Raw genomic sequence first — 19,400 nt, forward strand, 5'->3', positions numbered from 1 at the left:
GCTTTCTGGGTTCGCAGCTAAGGTGAAAAGTCATTTTCAAGTTCTTGATGCTTTTCATTAATTTTCTTTTCTTGATTCCACAGCTAAATTTCGGGACTTGTAACACCCTTTCTTCTGTACTACAATTTGTAATGACAAGTGTTGTTAAGGATCCCCACAATGTGGAACATGGCACCTGATTCGAAGTAAAATTATCCTGTAGTAATTTACCAGGTGTTATTACCGATTCGTGGTTAACCCACTTTTCTACTAATGACTATAAACAGTCTCGGTCAACCGAAATATTATTCAATGGTCGATTTGAAATTTCAGTACTTAGTTGTTTTGACTTCCTTTTCATTGATATGCAAAGTTAATTGAAAGAAACTTACAGTAACCAAGGCACTGTACGAGCAAACTCTAGTATACCGAAATATTGAAACAACGACAATGGCAGCGTAACTTAGCTCATTTTGTTATTCACGTGCGACACTACTCAACTTCTAACAGTACACTCACACAGCTATGAATTGGTAATGCTACAGCGAAATGTTTTTTTTCTGGCTGTTAAACAGAATAACTGCCTAAAGCAGAAGCACTGCCCATCAATTCTCATTAGCAAAAGGGTTGTGTTTAGCAGAATATTACGTTACTCACGTTAGAGCTTAATGTTGGCGCATTGAGTGTACCTGTACGGAAACATGTTTGCATTTTCTGTTAAGTATTAACTTTGAAAATTGGTGTAGTGATTTTAACAATAACTGTAGCTTAATGCTCACTGTAATGCTTAAGACGTTAATAATAATAACAACGTAAAATAGAAAAACTGACCTTCATGTTTTGAAGATTCAAACGTAATGTTCTTTATTTAAGAAACTAAAAAAGAAAAAAGCTCCTCCCTAATAGGCCATGTAGGCCCAACGATACCGATCAGCCGCCGTGTCATCTTCAGCCCACAGGCGTCACTGGATGCGGATATGGTCAGCACACCGCTTTCCCGGCCGTATGCCAGTTTCCGAGACCGGAGCCGCAACTTCTGAATCAAGTAGCTCCTCAGTTTTCCTCACAAGGGCTGTGTGCACTCCGCTTGCCAACAGCGCTGGACAGACCCATCCAAATGCTAGCCCAGCCCGACAACGCTTAACTTCGGTGTCTGACGGGAACCGGTGTTACCACTGCGCTAAGGCCGTTGGCATTTACGATACTATGTTTAATGAAAAAAAGTCTGAAAGCTGTCCCTGGAAACGTAATAGTACTGATGATTGTTAAAATCATTTAATCTGGGCATGACCAGTTATTTTTGTGCAATACTTTAATACTCTTTTCGAGAAATTAACGTTATTATCTTTTACTTTCAGAAAACGTAGATGACACAGTCATTACTATTTAATATGTTCAATTGTGAGCGGTTAACATAAAGCATTGTAAAAGTTTCGACTGTTTCAAACTTATCACAAAAAATGTTGTCAGAGTACTATTCACTCATGTAAATAAAGTTCTGTCTTTTAATACAACTCGGAATTTCAGCTAAGGGAAGGAAGGAGCCTATCATGGCAAAAATTTAACAATTATCGTCACAATGAAAAACTATGTCAACTATATCAGTTCTAAACGCTGGTATGCCTGTACAAACTCGTACGATAAGCTGGTTAGATCTTACTTTGTGCTGAATCTTCTGAGGTGCTTCGACGGATAACATTATGTAGAAATAAATGGTACTGGCTCTTCATGGCGTCGATTTACAATATACAGCATTGGGCCCACAGCACGTTTCGTTGCCAGTAACGCTCTTGAAATCTTGTTCTGTGCTCACATAATTCCAAATACTGCCTCTCCTTACAAAGTCTTCTTACTGTAGCGCAGAGACGAGCATTTCAGCACCATTGTAAACGCACACAAATCTCAGCAAACTTAGACTGTAATACGTTTTGAACTCTCCTGAATTTGAATTCTTCTACAGGAAATACACGAGCATTTAGTTCGTTCAACACAGATGGTCATCGTTGACCTTCGAAAGAAACAAGTAACATCGTGTCTCTTTCCTAACAGGGAAATACGTTCACAACTAAACGCAGGTACTTGGAACAACAAAAACAAGATTTTCATAGAGTTCTTTCTCTATTAGTTAAATATCAAATATTAAGTCCTCATTCGTCAGAAGTGGAGCGCATTGGAACGGATTAGCACTTAAGTTACGGTCTGTACGGCTTCACAGTTTCTGCAGTCTTGCCAAGTGAGTCTGGCAGGATGCCCACAGGCTGGCGAACCGGTTCAGAGTTCCCCTGGTGACGGCGACGGCGGCGTGCGGTCTGCGGTGTTGGATCCGAAGCAGACCTTCTCTCTCGGCTGGCTGTGTCCTAATTGCCGTGATTGTCGCGGACGGGATCCTAATTACCCTCACCGGGAGGTACACTTCTTCCTGATTGGCTGCCAGTGAGACTGGCGGATGCAGAAATAGGTTCATGGTACGAGCGACCCCTTTCGCTGATTTATACGCCCTCTGTACTGTAGTCTGGTGGACGCGAAGGCCCTCTGTACGTCTCGCTGCAAATGACGGAGTCGGAATGTCTTGTAGTCACAGAGGCTCAGCTGGCAACCAACCCGACAGCGATGTGTTGCCGTGTTGCGTCGGCGGTTGACGGCGTTTGCGATACGCCACATTCTACGTCTGAACGAGAAGCAGTCTAGTAACGCCATGCAATGGCTGCCTCTCCAACAAGTATTTCGCGAGCAGTCGCATCCAAAGACATTAATGAAGCCTACAGATCGACACTCTTACAGATGTTACCCTCTTGACTATTCCAGTCTATCTACGTACAATACGTTTAAACATTTATTATTAATGTATTGACACGTAGCTCACTGAATTAAATAATATTTATAAACATATTCACCGCATAAACATTACAGAAAAATACACACAATCCTAACCATACATTAAAATAAAAAATCGATAGTCCACTGTCTTGTGATGTTAAAATCTGGTCTGAGAATTGTTGCACAGATGTTTCCATTGCGGTCTGTGTTGCCTTTAACTCACCAACCTCAAAAGACAATTGCTTTATTGTTCCGAGTGTACCTCCGTCTGCTTTTTAAAATTATTTATATCGGAACTTATTCCTGTAAGACTTACTTTAGTCTGATCTTCGAGTTCTTGGCTACTTTATCAAAATTCTTTCATGCATATATCCAGAGTTTTTGCTAAATGTTCGGGATTGTTTTTCTTTCTGTCGCCTTGTCTCTTATCTCGATCATTTAGCTTCGATCAAGATCTCGCAAAATATGTTGATATCTATTCGTCATATTTTCTAATTATTATTTTTTTATTTTCTAATCATTTATTCTATTTTCTAATTATTTTAATTTTCTGGAGGTGGTTGTTGAACTGATTCAGGTGGGGGCAGATGTATCCGTGTTTGTCGCAATGGCAGCAGCGTCTGTAATTTCGAAGTTGGGTTCCACCATATTGCCAGTTTAGACATTTTCCTGGGGAGTTATTTCTTCTGCGTGCCCAATTTCATCCATTTTAACAATGTTCGTTGTAACAAAAACTGATATTTACGAACTTAATGTCAATTGCTTTGCAAAAATTGGGGTGCGTAAGAGCAATGCTATTATCATTAATGAAATTACTCACAGAAAATTCCAGCAAAAACTAGAGCAAAGTTGCGCCGACATTTTAACAACGTGCACAGGAAAAGCGGGCACCTTATTGCCACGACCTTGAGTATACAACAGTTAGTATAAAATTTTTCTTTAAATTGAAAATTGAAATGAAAAATTCCTTACGGATTATCATACGTCTATAGTAAAATCTCAAGATTCGTAAAATTGAAAGGCAAGCTACAGATAAAAGATGCCCTCACCCGGTATTTTTACAGGTCGTTTGGATGGCAGCAATATGCTATTTTGATACTTGATCTTTTTCTCTTTGAGACCAAGTATGTCCAGATTGCGGTTTATTATGGTTTCCCTTCTTAGTTTTTCTTTTTGTCCTCGCATTCCTCTTTAAGCCTTCTCATCAGTCTTTGTATGCAGAACAATAAATGTAACAGAAAAATATTTGTAAAATATGTACATAGAATTCCTCAAGTCATGCGTTGCCAATTTCAATGAAACTTTCCCTTATCGGCAGAAAAAGATTTAAGAAAAATATCTGGACATGAGTAAAAAAGGATGCAGTCCATTTAAGAGTTATTTGCCTCGGGAAAAGTACGTCATAAGTGCTTTGATATGATGCAGTTACCAATGTCGCATACATTACATAAAATTGAATTACTGTATTTAACGTCGCTGAATTACACTTTACCATAATATTGCCATTTGTCATGTATCAGACCATGGCGGTTATGTAGTTCCCCATTGTTTAAAAACATTTTTTGGCCATGAGTGTAGTGTGTTAATTTACGTGTAAAAAACGTGATGACAAGCATATGTTTGGACTTACAGAAAATGTGTGCAGCTTTGACTAGGTATGTAACCAACTTTTAAACGACACATTGCGATGTAGCCTTCGGTTGTTCCCCTCTCAAGCAATGAACACAAATACATATGGTCTGAAACATAAAGAAACTAACATAAGTAATTAATGTGACGAACTAAAGGATGCTACAAATGATTTGCAAACACCTTTTAAGTATGAAATTAGAAATTATTATTCAATAAAAATTTCAAATTGGACAGAGCGGTTACACACAGCTCCTGTTCAGTAAGAAAACGCAAGCAGTAGTGAATTGCAGAAGAAAAAGACCAGGCTTCCTTACTTTTTTTAAAAAAAGGTGAAAAATTACATTCTCTTTATAAGATAAGCTTTATTTAGTTACTTAAGCGAGTACACTCATCAGTCAAACTGTCCCATCTTAATGGAAAAGCAGTCAGTGTCAATGACAATCTGACTGAAAATGAGGGAGAAACGTTTCATGCGGGGTTACTTCTATCCCTTACTACGATTTTATATTTCATTTGCACTGAGAGTTTAAGGCTAGAAATAGGATCTACTACCTCGTATACAGCAAGTGTACATAACGACTTCGCTTCGTGTTGTTCTTGCATGCGGAGCAAGGCGTGCACCAAGACAGCGCACCCTTATCTCACAGTATACGTATTAGATGCTGACTACGTACCGTGTGTGTAGAGAGAGAGAGAGAGAGAGAGAGAGATGCTTGTATTGGCCTCTGGTTACAGGTAGTCGCAGATATGGAGAGTCCTATAGAGAAGTTATCGGAAATTATCTAACCTGTTCTCCATAAGAAGGCTAGACAAGATATGTTAAATACTCATCTTAAGCTTGCTGTGAAACGAATAAAAAGTTCTTTTCAAAATAAAAGGCAATTTATTTATTAATAAACCAATTCAGTAGTAATTCTACATTTTCTGAGCCGTGCATAAATTCATGTTCTGCTCATACCTTCAGGTGTTCGAGGGCAGGACATACCTGTGTTTCGAGGTTTTGAACAGACGCATTTTCGAAGATTTCTTGAAACTAGGACATCTTCTCACTACCTTTAAAATATACTACGTTGCCTTTATGATAGTAAGTCCGCTGTGCTGACACCACCTCTTTACGTTTCAGTCACTCATCATCCCACTGTTTTGCATGGTGAAATTTACGTCATACTCCGCAAGCCACCTAATGGTGTGTGGAGGAGGGTACTTTCGGCTAACCATGTAACAGTTTGTCAGGTTATAGCACACTTACATAATGATTGTGAACTGACGGTTGTAGAATTCCTCGTTAATACTTACCCAGCATTGGAGAACGCGATCAATGTGACATTTTTAAACATGAATTGCCCAAACTCATCATAAAACCATTTGCATCTGTAATGATGTTTGCATCCTGGACGCCATTGTAAAATACGTCATATTTTGTGTCCAACCACAAAGTTAATGCCACACACTGCACTATTTCTGTGACTGGTGAATAACTCACAAGCCGATCATGAATTAACATCATGTTTGCAGCAGTAACTGAAGGGAAATTTTCTGATGATTCGAATCAACTATGTACGTAAACAGTTGATTTACACCAGCCCTCCTACTGCTTTGAAAAGGCCTCACCACTTGGGATGATAAATCCTTAAACTTCTGTGGCCTGAGTGTGCATATGAACCCATCGTATTCGTAGTAGTGGGTAAAACAATGCATACCTGTCATACAGTAGCCCATACACGTTATCCTGCCCGTCCAGCTGCCTTGACGTTTGATTTTCTTGCGCGCATTTCCATTTAAGTGAGTCAAATTCGTCCACGGTATGACCAGCGACCTGGAGCATCACACGCTGGAATCTGCTGAGATTTCAGGGCCCCATAATAGAATAATTGCGATCCGTCTAGCAAACTGCCACCTACAATTCTGCATACACTATGTGATCAAAAGTATCTGGACACCTAGCTGACAATGGCTCACAAGTTCGTGGCAACTCCATAATTCTGTAATTCAATATGGTGTTGGCTCACCCTTAGCCTTGATGATAGTTTCCACTCTCGCAGGCATACGTTCAATCAGGTGTTGGAAGGTTTCTTGCGGAATGGCAACCCATTCGTCGCGGAGTGCTGCACAGAGGAGAGGTATCATGTCGGTCGGTGAGGCATGGCACGAAGTTGGCGTTCGAAAACCACCCAAAGGTACTGCATAGGTTTCAGGTCAGGAGTCTGTGCAGGCAAGTCAATTACAGGGATGTTATTGTCGTGTAGCCACTCCACCACAGAGCGTGCATTGTGAACAGGTGATCGATCGTGTTGAAAGATTCAATCGCCATCCCCGAATTGCTCTTTAACAGTGGGAAGCAAGAAGGTGTTTAAAACATCCATGTAGGCCTGTGCTGTGATAGTGCCACACAAAACAACAAGGAGTGCAAGCCCCCTCAATGAAAAACACGATCGTACCATAGCACCACCGCCTCCGAATTTTACTGTTGGCTCTACACACGCTGGCACATGACGTTCACCGGGCATTCGGCATGCCCACATCCTGCCATCGGATCGCCACATTGCGTACAGTGATTCGTCACTCCACACAACGCTTTTTCACTGTTCAGTCGTCCAATGTCTACGCTCCTTACACCAAGCGAGGCGTCGTTTGGCATATATCGGCGTAATGTGTAGCTTATGAGCAGCCGCTCGACCATTAAATCAAAGTTTTATCACTTCCCGCCTAACTGTCATAGTCCTTGCAGTGGATCTTGATGCAGTTTGGAATTCCTGTGTGATAGTCTGGATAGATGTCTGCCTGTTACACATTACGACCCTCTTCAACTCTTTGCGGTCTCTCTGTCAACAGACGACGTCGGCCAGTACGATTTTGTTCTGTACGTGTCCCTTCACGTTTCCAATTCACTATCACATCGGAAACAGTGGACCTAGGGATGTTTAGGAGAGTGGAAAACTCGCGTATAGACGTATGACACAAGTGACACCCAATCACCTAAACACGTTCGAAGTCCGTGTGTTCCGCGGAGCGCCCCATTCTGCTCTCACGATGTCTAATTGCTACTGAGGTCCCTGATATGGAGTACTTCGCAGTAGATGGCAGCACAATGCACCTGATATGAAAAACGTATGTTTTTGGTGGTGTCCGGATACTTTAGATCACATAGTGTATTTCGTGTCTGCGGTTGGGAATTACAGGCGCCGCACATTGCTGCTCTGCAGATACGTGAACCGCGACGGTCACCTGAGACAGCATTATACATCGAGAAGGCTTGCAGTATCGCTGCTCCGGCTTGTTACGGCAAACAGGATCACAATTTTGCCACTTCTTCTCGGCTGCACCAACGTAGTAAAACTTCTGTGTAGAATAGATCCATCAAACTTGATTCATTGTTAGATAATTTCAGATTGCGTTATCCAAGTTTTGAGCCAGAGTCAATTGTTGAATCAGACTAACTTTAGTCCTTGTCAACCAGTCGCCAACCAATGGAGTGTTAACTATTCGTTATATCTACTTGTGTTGCCAACAGATCATGTTTTGTCATCACGCTAACATACTTTATTTTTCCTATTACTTTATTCAATAAGTTTGTGACATAACTTTCATAAAAGATCAGTACTGCATTGATGTATTAATCACCCATCAACGATTGACTAAAATAATGAATAGACCACCATTTCATTAATATTATTTCTGCACTCAAGCTCATTTAGATTCTAATGAATGAGATAACCACCGAGTGGGGTAGCGTGGCAGTTAGCACACTGGACTCACATTCGAGAGAAGGACGGTTCAACTCACGTCCGGCAAACTTGATTTAGATTTCCCCTGATTCCAGTAAGTCGCTTAAGGCAAATGTCAGGATGGTTTCTTTGAAAGAGCACGGCCAGTTTCCCTCTCCATCCGTCCGTAATCCGAGCATGTGCTCCATCTCAGTGACCTCATTGTCGACGTTACGTCAAACATTAACTTACTCCTTAAAAGAGCAGAATTTCCAACACGTAAAAACTGCAATCTTGTTACGTCAAATGCTGGCTGTCAACTACAAACACAGTCACAGGGAAATATTAGTTTATCAGATGCATGAGCCAGGTAGTGAAGTGGGAGGATTACTAGTTAAAGTGACTGCGATCCCGGAGTGAACTCATAATCGCCGGTAGCCTTTCACAACATACAACTCCAGTGTGGTCTTGCACCAATATGGACATCAATAGAACTTGCCCTAATTGTACGATGAGTATTTTCATTATATTTATCAATGAATTCTGGTAGAATGTCTAGTTATTTGCATGGTCCTAAGGGATTAAATTGCTTCCATATCAGAGTTTTGATTTTTCTGTTAATGTGTCCAACAGAATTAGTTTTCAAATAGGAGGTTTTGTGCAATTACTACCTCGAAATGTGTGTTGCAGATTCGCCTCCATTATCGGTGTGATGATTGTCAGGACACTGATTCATTTCAGTTTGCAGCAATTGTACAAACACCTGTGCAGTTTTGTTCTCTGCCTTCAACTTCACGTGGAGGGTCCATATAAATTTGGAATATGCATCTACGTCCATTTAAACGTGCTTGAAATCGTTATTCAGTTGTGAATATTCCTGCATGTCTAATAGGTCAGCCTACCATAGATCATCCAGTCCTTGTATTATGACATGGCTGTGCATGAATGTTTTGTAGCCTGGTCTGTTCACAAACAACGGTCTCCATAATTACTCGTTAATGTCTTTCCTAAGCTCTGATATTATTGATATGTTTTAATTTGTGTGACCTGTATTCTCCAGAACTGCAGATGCTGTGAGTAATTGTTTGTTCCACGATTTCGTTTAGGTCATAGTAATATGTATGTAATATGTATTCCAGACGTAGAATTTTTAATCTTTTAAGCTGAACTTCAGTGCCTTTGCCTGCATTGAGTGTAGCTTCTAATGTTAGTTTAGTTATATTCTTGCATTTTATATTCGTCTTTTAGGTGTCTTGGCTTTTCTAAGTGCCTTAGTCATATGTAATATTTTACCATGTGCTTTATTCTCTGGAAATACACTTCGGCGTTCGACGTTTTTAAGAATATTAGAATCAATAAACAAGGTGTTCTTTCAAATTCATTATTCCCAACTGGTATTGCATTACCCAACATATAGGGCTTCTTAGTACTGACTCCGAAAGTTGTTTAACTCATCATCACTGGGACGGTTAATGAAATCTGTAGTAGTACATTCTTCTTCTTTTTCTTCTTCCTCCTCCTCTTTTCTACCTCCATTCATAGTGTGTGATAATCTTTGCAGATTTTGTTACTGATTTAAACTTTTCTAAGAGACTGACTTGTTTGTGACTGCCCTAATTTTAGCAATCGTAATTTCCACTGAATGTCGTTATGCGCTTCAATAACCTTACACTTTGTCGCTTACGTAGTATTGTATGCTAAACTGGTTTTGAGTTAGCATGCAACTTCCATATACTCTGAGACTACTGGTGGTGATGGGATGCATGTTCCATAACTAATGTCTGAACAAAGCTGAGTATATCCAATAGCCTTGCATTGATTTCTTCAATTTGTTGTTGTAATCTGGCTACTGTTTCGATAAGATAATCATGTTCCATTAATTTCGTGTTCTCTGCATGTACGACCTGTGCTTAGCACCCCTAAATGAGTGCACTGTATTTGCATGAGCCTATCCATAGCCCACAGTGTACTGATAGGTATTTTTGCTCTATCTCTTAAACAGGAACTTGTGGAAGCTCCGTCTATACCGACCATCATTCAGTTTCTTCATTTTATCTATAACCGGGAAGCCATACTGAAAGTGACTCTCCAAATCCATGCATATGTCAAGGAGGACCCAAAAAATGTTTTGTTTTGTTTAATAAAACTCTGTGATTCTTCCTGATATTGAAAATATATACCTTATGTACAGTACCTCACCATTGTCGTGTTTAAATGCCTTTCTAAAGCGGATGCGGAGCATGAATGCCTTTCACACTACTGTCGCACACAAAACATTACCTACAACGTCTTGTTATTTAATTTTGGTGCAAATCTTTCCATAACAACTTGTTTGTGTAATATTCTTGAACATGCCGACTGTGCTATGAGCAGGGGTTTATTGCACTTGAGCTTTCTGTTGATACAAGTAGATTACTTGAGTTTACTTAAGTTTTTCAAGTGCTTTTGTATTGCAAACTTATTGTTGTGAATGTGTATTTCAACTATTTTACATCGTAAAACACGAAAAACGAAGAAGTTTAACTGCAGTCGTAAATTTTGGGGTTGTCTGCGTAAGTGTATTATTGGAAATCGTAAAAATGAAGAAATTGTTACGCTACAACAAAGTCAGTTTCTTCAAAAAATTCGCCAGGCAGTGCTTCAGAACGCAAGTTCCAACATATTACCAAAAATTAACAACATGTTGGTGTTGAAAATATAAAAATAACGGTTACATTTTGATTAGTAAGAGCACGCTTTCAGAATTGCTTTTGTTTTTGTCAGAGAAGCATCTAAGCAGAGGGCAGCGAAAGAAACTATGTAGATATTAGACAGTCTACTGATATTCTTGCTGCATTGGACGGTTCCTGAGAGAAGAGAGGCAATGTATCACTGCATATTATTCTCACAATTGCTTCCGTAGATATAGGCAATGTGTTGGATTATGATTGACAAAACATTGGCAAGGTTGTGCCACTAAGGTAAAGGAACAGAAATGTGACAAGAACTTCGAAGATTTCAATGGTGGTGTGGAAAGCAAAGAGGCAGTTTCTATTTGTAGTAAGTAAATTGCTAGATGTGGTGCATGCGAGCTAACATTCCAAAGATGCGGTTCGTCTTCGTCGTAGTGTCTTGACTCAAACTCGTCTAGGGGTTGAACCGCACTTGTCGCATTACACGCCCTAAATTAGACACTTGTGGCCCTTTGGTTAAATTGCCTGGCTGATGGCAAGTTTGCGAAATACAAAGTTACATAACATATAATAATCAATTGAATATTCGCCTTACTTATTCCATGAGGTGTATTGAGAATATAAAAAAAGAAGTCCCACCAACGCCTGTCAAACTCGAAAGATATGATAAGAGTTTGCATAATACCACAACAGAGGACAAGGTTGGTTACAATTAGACATTTGTGGTGAGTGTATTTCGTCCACTTGGTCATAACCAGCAACTAGATTGAAATGGCTCTGAGCACTATGGGAGTTAACATCTGAACTTAGAACTACTTAAACCTACCTAACCTAAGGGCATCACACACATCCATGCCCGAGGCAGGATTCGAACCTGCGACCATAGCGGTCACGCGGTTCCAGACTCAAGTGCCTAGAACTGCTCGTCCACACTGGCCGGCCAGCATCTAAGTGGTTACATTAGTATGCAAGAGGCCTTATAGAGAAAACACACATATAGCTGTTAATAAACAAACATATACATATAGATACTAAGATGATATCTGTTCTTTCGGACACGTCCGACAGAACAGAGACCATCGGTGACCATGCAGCTCGTTAGAGTGAAATTACAGTCAAATGAACACCCTTAGCTGCTTACAGGCGTTGACATACGTCAACGGGGATATATGTCTAATATAATATTGTCCTTGATGAAATTGCTAGAAGTTTCAAGTTTTAAGATTTGAGGTACTCTCATATTATTTTGCCTTAACACTTGTGTTAATTGAGGGTGTACCTTCGGGTGCTCACAGGAGTCATTTCCATTTTCTACCCCTAGAACATTTCGAAACAGGTGAAAAAGGTTAAGTCAGTCGTCAAAATATCGTGCAGATAAATAGAAACAACGATGCTGAACTCCCTCGTACAGAGCTACAGTCGCACCGAGAAAACCAGAGAAATCACTCAGCTAAATATTTACTGTGGATTTTGTTAATTGTTTTACAAAAACACCTTACATTTTGACGTGCAAATTTTTGCAGGCGGGCCCTCCATAATATATACAAACTTCTGGCACCGGGTGGTGAAGCGGTGTTTACTCTGAAGGCTTATTGTACAATGTTCGACGTCTACCAATACATGGCAAAGAACTCCCGGTGGAGTAAGTATATGAAGGTAAGGTTGACGACGCATTCTTTGTCAGTAAAATTTAAGCTACTGATATCAAACCAATTTCCTGCGTTAAAATGCAAATCCTCTGATTTTCGTGTGGTTAATTGTATTGGCTGACCAGCACAGCACAGCACAGAACAGCCTAGGGCAGCGGTTCCTAACCCTTTTAGAGTCACGATCCCTTATACAACGATCTGATTTGGGTGAACCACTGGCTTTTAAATATTACATACAGCAGACATGCATCAAATTTAATTCCAAGCAAAACGTTTTAAAACCTTAAATTAACTTAATCCTTAATGATTAAAACCTAAAGTTACTCTACATACGGCTTAAAAGTTGCACAACATGCGGGCCTAGTTGCAATGTTTAAATACAAGATTCCATTGAAATTATTCACCGCTTCCTTGGAATTCAGTGAGAATGTTGCGCCTGATTTGCATGGCAAAGAGCCTTGAAGTCAGGAACCACAGATGTTAAACAAAGCCTCAATCCACTTTCAGCACGAAGTCTGTTTCTGTATTAATTTTTTAACAAATTTATAACTTTTCTGTGACTGAAAACCTGTAAAAGTTTCAATAAAACGCTGATTTTCATTTACGCTAAAATTGTTGATTCTTCAAAGACGATGTTTGGTTTCTGGAGCGCTCAACTGCGCGGGTATCAGCGCCCGTACAAAATTCCAATGTTTACAGTATCCAATCTACCCACTGTCGCGAATGATGATGATAACAGAAACACCCAGTCCCTAGGCAGAGAAAATCCCAAATCCGACCGGGGATCAAACCGGGGACCCCGTGATTCAGAGGCAGCAACACTAGCCACTAGACCATGGGCTGCGAACAGTTGACTCTTCGAAGGAATTGCTAATTCAGGTGTTATTATTGGACATAGCAGGGAAATAATCTCCGAAAGTTTCTCAAAGTCCCTTGAAATGTTCGTTAACATTTTCGTCAAAAGAAAGATGGGTTTCCAGCAGGAAGTCGTGGAGGATATTAAAGCACTCGGTTTGATTCCTGTTGAAGCGCGTTTCCCAAAAATTAAGTTTCTTAAATAGTGATTCGGCAGGGTCCTGCACAGTATAAACATTTACTTTTGACCCCCGGAGAAATAAGTTTAAACTGTTAATTTTTGAGAAAATGTTTGCCAAGTAAGCTAAAGTGTGAAACAAGATTTCAGCTTCTATGCACTTTGCTTTGTGAAAGGCATGGCTGGCGAGAAAAAAGTGAGCTTCCGTCTTTAAGCTCATACAGTCTAAAAATAGTTCTGCCTCGAGATAGCCACCTGACCTCAGTGTGAGGCAATAAACACTTTTAAATGCTTTCTGTTTCCTCAAAAATCACTGCAAGAATGCCGGAATTTGTAGAACAAGCCTTAATATAATTATTTTCACTACATCGTCCAGCACAGGTTTGAGTCCATCGCGCACGCGTTTGGAAACAAGAGACTATGAATGCAACAATGTGTCCAAGAAGCGTTCGGCGCCACCTATTTCACATTGGCAACAAACCCAGCATAACACACTGTCATAGATTTCACAACATGTGAACCAATACATACACAGCTAGTCTTAAAAGAGAGAGCGATGAGATGAGATATTTTTAAGAGTTTGCAACATAGTACCTCCTCTTCTACACTCCCCATCAATATAACGACCGAAACGTAACAAAATGGCGACATCCATCGATTCATCAACTTGAATCGCAAAAGGACTGGCACGAACTTTTTCCAGAATTTTATTTTCGACATAATTTAACATGCCTTTAATGTGGCGGTACACCGTATTGTCGGATGTAGTACTATATTGACTTCTTTTGTGAAAGGTTCACCAATCATGCAGTATACTACATCATTGACACATGGCCGCACTAAACCTTAGATATTGAATGAGGTTTTGCAGTTTTAACAATTTTGTAGCTAACGCAATAAGACGCTTCAAGAGCATTTTCATCATCACTGTTTACAGCGGATACAAATGTAGTTGAATCATTTTCCATTCGTTAGCTTTTCTTGTACGCAAAATTAAAAATTAAAAAAAAGCTTAGTTTAAGTGGGTGGAGTGATCAGTTTCTAAATGGCGTTTAAGTAGAGAAGGGCTGAGGCTACTGTTAGCAGGAATATTGCCACAAACAGTATTCTAGGGTCACAGAAAGCCCTTGTCACTTCTACATGAAAATCCAAATCTAATCCAATTATCACTGTACTTTTTCTTTACATACGGTGCAATTTTTTCGGATGGACACGCGTCTCTAGAAGCTGAATCACAAGATCTCACAGCACTAACTTGCGATTTTGTTAAACCATGTTTCACTTTCTAACTTAGTCTTTCATTTGAATGTGAATGGGAACGATTCTAATATAAAACTGACAACTTGCTGCACTTGAGACAAGGAAAGAAGTGGAGGGCTAAAGGCCTGACCGCCCTGTCAGCGTTCCTCAGCGGGGTTGCGGTACTGTCGTTAGTACTGTTAGAACATAAAGAAGCTGGCAGACTAAATTTCCATTGTAGCGAAATCAAATACATTCCTAAGGTCGTTACATAACTGAAAGTCAAGCATTCGCGCTAAATGTTAATTTATTGTGGAAATAGTGTGACAAATACCCGACGTTAAATGTATGTGACAAGGAGAATTATAGAGTTAATTTAATTTAAAATTAAAATAATAGAATAATATGAAAAAGTGTTTTGACGAACACCTTAAAATAATTTACGAACCCCCTGGGGATTCGTGAACCACAGGCTGGGAAACGATGGCCTAGGGTAATAGATATTTACTGTCATTCTTGAATCACAGAGAGAAGTAGGAATAACTGTAGGAAATCGTTTCTTCGTCTAAATAAAAAATTTTACTTCTCCTTCCTACAGCCTGTGTCATGGCGGCAGCTACATGTGTGCCTTTGTCTCGGGAGTTTTTAACAATAATGATAGTGTTCTAGAGTAGTACGGCGGAGAACTAAAATGGTAACGTACGACATACACGCTGTTTGCCTCGCTGTGATTTCTTCAGTTGGGTATCACGAGTGGCAACAAAATTGTAATGGGAAAAACCAACAGGCGGCAGCAGCAAGGGTGTTAAGTCCTTTATTCCCGACATCTGGTAGCTGGTTCGGTCCCAGGTAAGTGCGGCGTTGTACACAGACGACGCTGTAGATCTCATTGTAGAATCCGTCACCGGGTATGACGGAAGTAATTACGTGTCAAAATACGATCTATGAAAAAGTCCTTATCTGAATACGAAACAAACAAAAAAATGTCAATGTAGAAAATACGCTTTGTTTGATCGCCGACGAACTACTAGAGAAGCAACTCGGGCATGTTCATAGTGGCTGAAACCTATAGGTAGAACACTGATGATCTTTCCGTCACTATCGCTCGCGACAGACAGGTTAACATGGCTGACATCGACAGAAGCCAGCGTGTAGGACGCAGGCGGCCTGGTGCCACGAAACACAGAGGTATAATTATATTTGCTTCCTACTGGGAAAGAACGGAAGTATTCAGCCAGGAGAGAAAACCAGCGAAGACTGAAACCACTGTCAGGAAAGATCTCACACGCGAAAGACAAGTTGTTGAATGTCGCCATATCGGAGTTTAGTATAAAAAGTGTGTGACATCAAGACTGCAGTATCACAGTAAAGAAAGTAGAAGGTAAAGGGTTAATAACAAACATATCTCAACTGACAGACATTAAGTGAAATCTCACGATACACACTAACACCTCCGTCTATTGTTCACTGTATTTTTTGTTTCCTCGACTATTTTAATTCGTTGTTACTAATTTTCTTGGTTTTTTGTTTCTTTATATTTGAGTCTGGTTGCTATAGACATTCTACGCTCGAAATAATTACCTCAGTCTAGCTTTTTAAACCCACATATTTGATTTTTATCACTACTATTGTCTAATTAAATTGTTTCAGTGCTCAACAGGTGTAAGTGGCTTAGTTTATCACAACTTCATTTATACTTTCATCTTATGGCAGCATCGTAGAATTATAGTAATCACTTGTTTCTGAGTCTTAAAATTAATTGTAGCTAATCGTTTTACTCTACAATATCGCAGTTGTTTCTTAAGACACACTCAGAGCGGCCTCGATTATCCCGCATTGTTGAAACTACTCCATATCCACTCCACCTTCGAAATTTGTCGGTCGGTCAGTCGGTCGGGCGATCGCCGCAGTCTACAGGCGGTTATGCCAACCCTAACTCTGGTCGCCCCTGAAGAGTATCTACCTCAGAGACTAAAGAACTCTGTGTGCCTTCCGGCAGGCGGGTAACTGCGGCGCAGGTCAGTCTCCACGCCGCTGTGCAAACGAACCGTTTGTGAAAAAATATCTGGTCAAAAGTATCCGAACAGCCCTATCTAATGCGGAATTTATCGGTAGAGGTCACGAGAGGCGAACCCGCCACAGTGAAAGGGGGAACTGGGGGGGGGGGGGGGGGGTTACTGTTTTGTCAACAGAGAAGCAGCAGTACCACAGAGCATCGACCAGGAGAGCTCAGCGACTTCTAACGTGGACTAGTCATGAGGTGTCACCTGAGTAATAAATCCGGGACGTTTCAGCAATTCTGAAGCTGCTTAAGTCTACCGTTGCTGAAGTGATTGCGAAGTGGAAACATGAACGAACAACCACAGCTAAACCTGGCAGACGTTATATCCTGAAAGACAGGAGCTCTAAAGTGCTACGATCAGTCCAGCTAACACAGTGACTTACGAATGGAGTTAATGAGAACTTGACGCAATGGTCGAGCAGCTCCACATAAGCCACACACCTCTGACGACATTGCCTCAGGTGGTGTGAAGAGCAACGCCACTGTGTACTAGATGACTGGAAACGAGTGATTTGAAGTAATGTAAAACTCTGTACGCACACCAATCCAATGAAAGGGTTTGGGTTTGTCGAATTGATCTGTCATCGAGTGTGGTACCAACAGTGACGTACGAATGAGGTTACGGTTACGCATTTGGTGTTCCATAATGGTTAGAGCGTGGTTGTCTTAGTGCATTTAACACTATGCCATCCGGCGACACCACAGTGGTGTCGTGCGCGAAATAGCGGCCAACGGCCGGCGACACCACAGTGGTGTCGTTTTCAGAGTATCGCTCAGGGGTCGGTGGCACCAGAGTGGCGTCGCGAGCATAGTATCGCGCAGTGGCCGGCGACAGCACGTTGGTATCTTTTGTATTGTGTTGGTGTTTTGTTTAGGTAACAATAAGTTACACACGTCAACAAGTGTTTTGTTTTTGTAAGGAGTTGTGCCCTTTCATTATGGCGGACGAAAGAGACAATAACATTATTTACGATGAGTGTGCGGACGTCTTGTCTGACGTTCCGGGCGACTTGGCCGATTGGGAAGAAGACATTGGATATCAAAAAAATGAAAGTGAAGCAGCATCGTCGGAAGATACTGAAATACGTCCAACAAGAATTAGGCGAACGCTACGGTTTCCAACTGATTCTGTTGAACCAGACGAAGAAGGCAGTCTACAGTGGTCAGACTTTGATTTACCGAGGACCAATAACAAATTTGAAGGATTCCCGCCTGCAAACATATTTCTCAAAGATACACGGAGTGTAAAGGATATCGTAGAATTATACAGGGTGAGTCACCTAACGTTACCGCTGGATATATTTCGTAAACCACATCAAATACTGACGAATCGATTCCACAGACCGAACGTGAGGAGATGGGCTAGTGTAATTGGTTAATACAAACCATAAAAAAATGCACAGAGGTATTTTTTTAACACAAACCTACGTTTTTTAAAATGGAACCCCTTTAGTTTTGTTAACCTACCTGAACATATAAACAAATACGTAATTAGTGCCGTTTGTTGCATTGCAAATTATTAATTACATCCGGAGATATTGTAACGTAAAGTTGACGCTTGAGTACCACTCCTCCGCTGTTCGATAGTGTGTATCGGAGAGCACCGAATTACGTAGGGATCCAAAGGGAACGGGGATGGACCTTAGGTACAGAAGAGACTAGAACAGCACATTACGTCCACATGCTAACACCTTTTTATTGGTCGTTTTCACTGACGCACATGTGCATTACCATGAGGGGTGAGGTACACGTACACACGTGGTTTCCGTTTTCAATTACGGAGTGGAATAGAGTGTGTCCCGTCATGTCAGGCCAATAGATGTTCAATGTGATGGCCATCATTTGCTGCACACAATTGCTATCTCTGGCGTAATGAATGTCGTACACGCCGCAGTACATCTGGTGTAATGTCGCCGCAGGCTGCCACAATACGTTGTTTCATATCCTCTGGGGTTGTAGGCACATCACGGTACACATTCTCCTTTAACGTACCTCACAGAAAGAAGTCCAGAGGTGTAAGATCAGGAGAACGGGTTGGCCAACTTATGCGTCCTCCACGTCCTATGAAACGCCCGTCGAACGTGTACCTCCCCCTTCATGGTAATGTTCATGTGCGTCAGTGAAAAAGACCAATAAAAGGGTGTTAGCATGTGGACGTAATGTGCTGTTCCAGTTTCTTCTGTACCTAAGGTACATCACCGTTCCATTTGAATCCCTACGTAATTCGGTGCTCTCCGATACACACGATCGAACAGCGGAGGAGTGGTACTCAAGCGTCAAATTTAGGCTACAATATCTCCGGACGTAATTAACATTTTACAATGCAACAAACGGCACTGATTACGTTTTTGTTTATATGTTCAGATGTGCTAACAAAACTAACGGGCTTCCATTAAAAAAAAACCGTAGGTTTGGGTTAAAAAAACATACTTCCGTGCATTTTTTTATGGTTTGTATTAACCAATTACACTAGCCCCTCTCCTCACGTTCGGTCTATGGAATCGCTTCGTCAGTATTTGATGTGGTTTACGAAATATATCCAGCGGTAATGTTAGGTGACTCACCCTGTATATTTGGAACGATCTATTTGAATATATTAGCAACGAAACCAAC

At 40.8% G+C, this 19,400-nt stretch overlaps 1 protein-coding gene across 2 annotated transcripts in view; it reads left to right on the plus strand.

Annotated features, from left to right (window-relative positions):
* Window positions 1–19,400, plus strand: part of LOC126335147 (juvenile hormone acid O-methyltransferase-like) — a 73,430-nt gene that overhangs the window by 45,858 nt on the left and 8,172 nt on the right. For both annotated transcript variants that reach the window (XM_049998113.1, XM_049998112.1), the window contains exon 4: window positions 12,328–12,460. In XM_049998113.1, coding sequence (XP_049854070.1) covers window positions 12,328–12,460 — 133 coding nt within the window. The remainder of the gene's footprint in view (window positions 1–12,327; window positions 12,461–19,400) is intronic.

Source organism: Schistocerca gregaria, chromosome 2 (assembly GCF_023897955.1).
Source record: "Schistocerca gregaria isolate iqSchGreg1 chromosome 2, iqSchGreg1.2, whole genome shotgun sequence".
Lineage (NCBI taxonomy): Eukaryota > Metazoa > Arthropoda > Insecta > Orthoptera > Acrididae > Schistocerca > Schistocerca gregaria.